This window comes from Primulina tabacum, chromosome 13, assembly GCF_025594145.1.
Source record: "Primulina tabacum isolate GXHZ01 chromosome 13, ASM2559414v2, whole genome shotgun sequence".
Lineage (NCBI taxonomy): Eukaryota > Viridiplantae > Streptophyta > Magnoliopsida > Lamiales > Gesneriaceae > Primulina > Primulina tabacum.
In genome coordinates, this window is record NC_134562.1 from 18,935,202 (window position 1) to 18,938,742 (window position 3,541).

The 3,541-nt window shown below is 33.1% G+C and overlaps 1 protein-coding gene across 1 annotated transcript; it reads right to left on the bottom strand.

Moving 5' to 3' along the window:
• Nucleotides 1–1,092: 1,092 nt before the first annotated feature.
• LOC142522848 (uncharacterized) lies at nucleotides 1,093–2,642 on the bottom strand. Its single transcript, XM_075626408.1, has 4 exons — nucleotides 2,511–2,642; nucleotides 2,120–2,428; nucleotides 1,944–2,043; nucleotides 1,093–1,862 (listed from the first exon to the last, which is right to left on the bottom strand). The coding sequence occupies exons 1-4, from the start codon at nucleotides 2,591–2,593 to the stop codon at nucleotides 1,395–1,397; spliced, it is 960 nt and encodes a 319-aa protein (XP_075482523.1). The 5' UTR covers nucleotides 2,594–2,642; the 3' UTR covers nucleotides 1,093–1,394.
• Nucleotides 2,643–3,541: the final 899 nt, after the last annotated feature.

The following is a 3,541-nucleotide window of genomic DNA, read 5'->3' on the forward strand; positions in this document are numbered from 1 at the left end:
ATGTTTTCATGCATACAACAATTCAAACAAATATTATGACATGATGGATAAGAAAAAAGAGATTAAGGTGTGCCTTTGCGTATTATACGCTCGGATAATCGTTGACGACGAAGAATGGAGGGACGACTGTGGCTTCTTCTTGCTTGCCTTTCGAAAATCTCCTTTCAAGTGGTGTATGTGTTCTACCGTGAGATTGTAGGGTTGGGGAGAGTAGTTTTCAGAAATAAAACTAGGGTAGCCGATGGTTTGCTTTTTAGAATAGGGTTTGTGAATTAATCAACAAATTAAATATTAATTGATCACTATCTAGACCTTAGGCCTAATAAGCCATTAAATTAGACCCATTAGTCTAATTAGGATTTAATAAAATATTAAAATAGTTTTTTTTAATTAAATATGTGAATTTATTAGCCGGGTTGCCAAAAAGTTCATATTTTAGTTGAAAACTCAACACCGATAAAATTTACGTTCCGGCGTATAAAATCACCTCAAAACCCCTTATTTTTAAAAATACTAAAAAGCAACAACCATATTTTAAATAATTAAAAATAATTATTTAATAAAAACATTTTCTATTTTTCAGTCCTCGGTCTCCGTTCCTCGATCGCAACGCGAATAACCTTTTAAAAATACATTTTAATGCAATCATGTAGAAGAATATATTTTAAACATGTAAATATGCACAACATAATTGATTCAAGCAATTAAAACATTTAATTAAAATACAAAAAAATTTAATAATTGCATGCATGCGGTTCGCGTGGTGTTTTAAATTTTCGGGGCGTTATAACCAACTTGAACAAAGTATTAAAATTCAGACAAAATCAAAAGGTCCAATAAGAGTAACACAAAAGATGCAAACAGATCCTTGATGTATAAATTTACATGCTACCTCTTTTTGAACTTCGAGCTGCGTGATTGGCAATCATAGTTCGAGATTGTGTATTTGCCTTATCTTGATGTTGAAAATGAGGTTTTCCAACATTTTTACCCTCACTAGCCATTCCTATCAAGAGCAAAAACCACAACTTGCAGATGAAAAAAAAAGTTAATTATATCATTTGATATGATAGATAAAAGATCCATAGTGAAAAATGAAATTAAAATATATAATGTTATTATTATTCTAGTATCCAGCAAATCCACTCTACTAGTTTCACTTCATATCATATTAACTAAATATAAAAAATTATATATGCTAGAAAAAATCTCATCATTAACTAAATCTCATCATGCATCAACATCAATTTCAACTCCTGCAACATCATCTCGAACCCAAACGACTTCTTCATGTTCATTATCGTCTTCAGGGTTACAAATACAACTTTGAAGGTATGTATCAACAACTGCCATAGGTTGAATTTTATACTTTGCTCGTGCATCGGTGGTGATAATTACATGCCAATTACAATCAACTGGTCTTCCACATAAAAAACTTGCAAGGCTTGTGATGTTAATATATAAGGCTCGTTGTAACGCTTCACATTTGTAAAATTGACCAACATAAAACCATCATCATCCAATTTTAGTCGTTTGCCTTTGGAGACCCAATCACATTCAAATAAAACAACTCTTCGACCTCCCTCATAATCTAACTCAATCACATTTTGCAAAATCCCGTAATAATCAAGTTCACTTGATATTGGATTCTGATCTCTTATACTCGAATAACTTGAAGTGGTAGCCTGAACAATTACACCACAATTCTGAGTTTTTCTCTTGCATTCCACTTCTTTTGTATGAAACCTAAATCCATTGGAAATGAATTTTTCATATCGTATCCCTACAAAATTTGGGCCTCTGGCAAGTGATTTCAAATCATTTGATACCGGATCATCTTGTGAAGGATTTATATTTTCAATCTATCACACAAGAAAAAATTGATAAATTATGTATAAAAATCATAATATATAACCTTAATGACAATTACAACAAAAACTTACATGTGTGGCAAACCAAGAGGCAAAAGACTCACTATGCATACGTTCAATTTGGTGTGGTGGAAGACCTGAATGAGTAAGATTCAAAATCTGACGGTGTTCACTGCAAATTAAGAACGGTGATTTGATAAACATCGATGATTATATATTTAAACACAATGAAATATATAATCACATACTCTATATAAGATTGTACGTGATGACAGTTGAATAACACGTATTGATGTGCCTTCTTCAATGTCTCATCATCAAACTTATTTGCAATGGCCTTTCCAAGTGCATAACCAGAGGCCGTAAACACATCCAATGCGAATGTTGAGCCGATAATTGTCTCATCATTTCTTGTTGATTGATTGAATTTTGTCTCTACATAATCAGCTAAATAAAGAGAACAGAATGTCAAACATTCCTCAGCCAAATACCCTTCAGCAATGGATCCTTCTGGCCTACTTCTATTTCGAACATACGACTTCAATGTCCCCAAGTACCTTATACCAAAAACATAATTTTTTTATTATTTAGTGAAAATAATAATTTAAATAAAACAATATCAATAATATTTTTTTTTACCTTGCAATTGGATACATCCAACGATAGTAAATTGGTCCAGCAAGTTGTACTTCAGTAGCCAAATGTACAGTCAAATGAATCATTATGTCAAAAAATGAGGGAGGAAAAATCTTCTCCAATTGACAGAGGATCACCGCAATATCTTTCCTTAGACGAACCACATCAGTAGGAGAAATTACTTTACAACATAGCTCTCTAAAAATACCTACTCAATCTAATCAAAGGAGTCCGAACTGATTTAGACAAAGTTCTACGTAGTGCCACCGGCAACAACTGCTGCATCAAAATATGGTTGTCCTGGCTTTTTAGACCAATTAATTTTTCCGGTTTCATTTGAACACACCGTGAAATGTTAGAAGCAAAGCCATCTGGAACTTTAACTTTTTTCAAAACCTTGCAAAATGTGCCCTTCTCATTTTTGCCCATTGAATAACATGCTGGAGGCAGATAAACTCTACTTGGTCCTTTCTCAATAGGATGAAGTGCTAATCTTATTCCAATTTCTTGCAAATCAAGACGTGATTTAATTTTATCTTTTGTTTTCCCTTCCATATTCAGCAGTGTCCCACAAATTGATTCGCACACATTCTTCTGAATATGTATAAAATCAAGATTGTGGCGTACCACATTATCTTTCCAATATGGTAAATCGAAGAAAATACTCAACTTTTTCCAATTGAATGGTAGTTCTGGATTATCATCAATTGTTTTTCCAAATTTCAAATTAAAATTTTTCAACTCGTTGTTCACCGTGTCTCCCGAAAGTATCGGTGATGGTCTTCCATACTCTTCTGTGCCATCAAAATGTTGAGCATCTTTGCGAAACTCATGATCACCGTTCAAAAATTTGCGATGACCCATATAACAATATTTTTTGCCATTTTTTAACCATCGTGAATGTGTAAATTTGTGGCACACTGGGCATGCAAATTTACCTTTGGTGCTCCATCCAGATAGGATTGCATATCCTGGAGAATCACTTATAGTCCATAATAATGCGGCATTCAATTGAAAATTCTGCTTGGTTGATG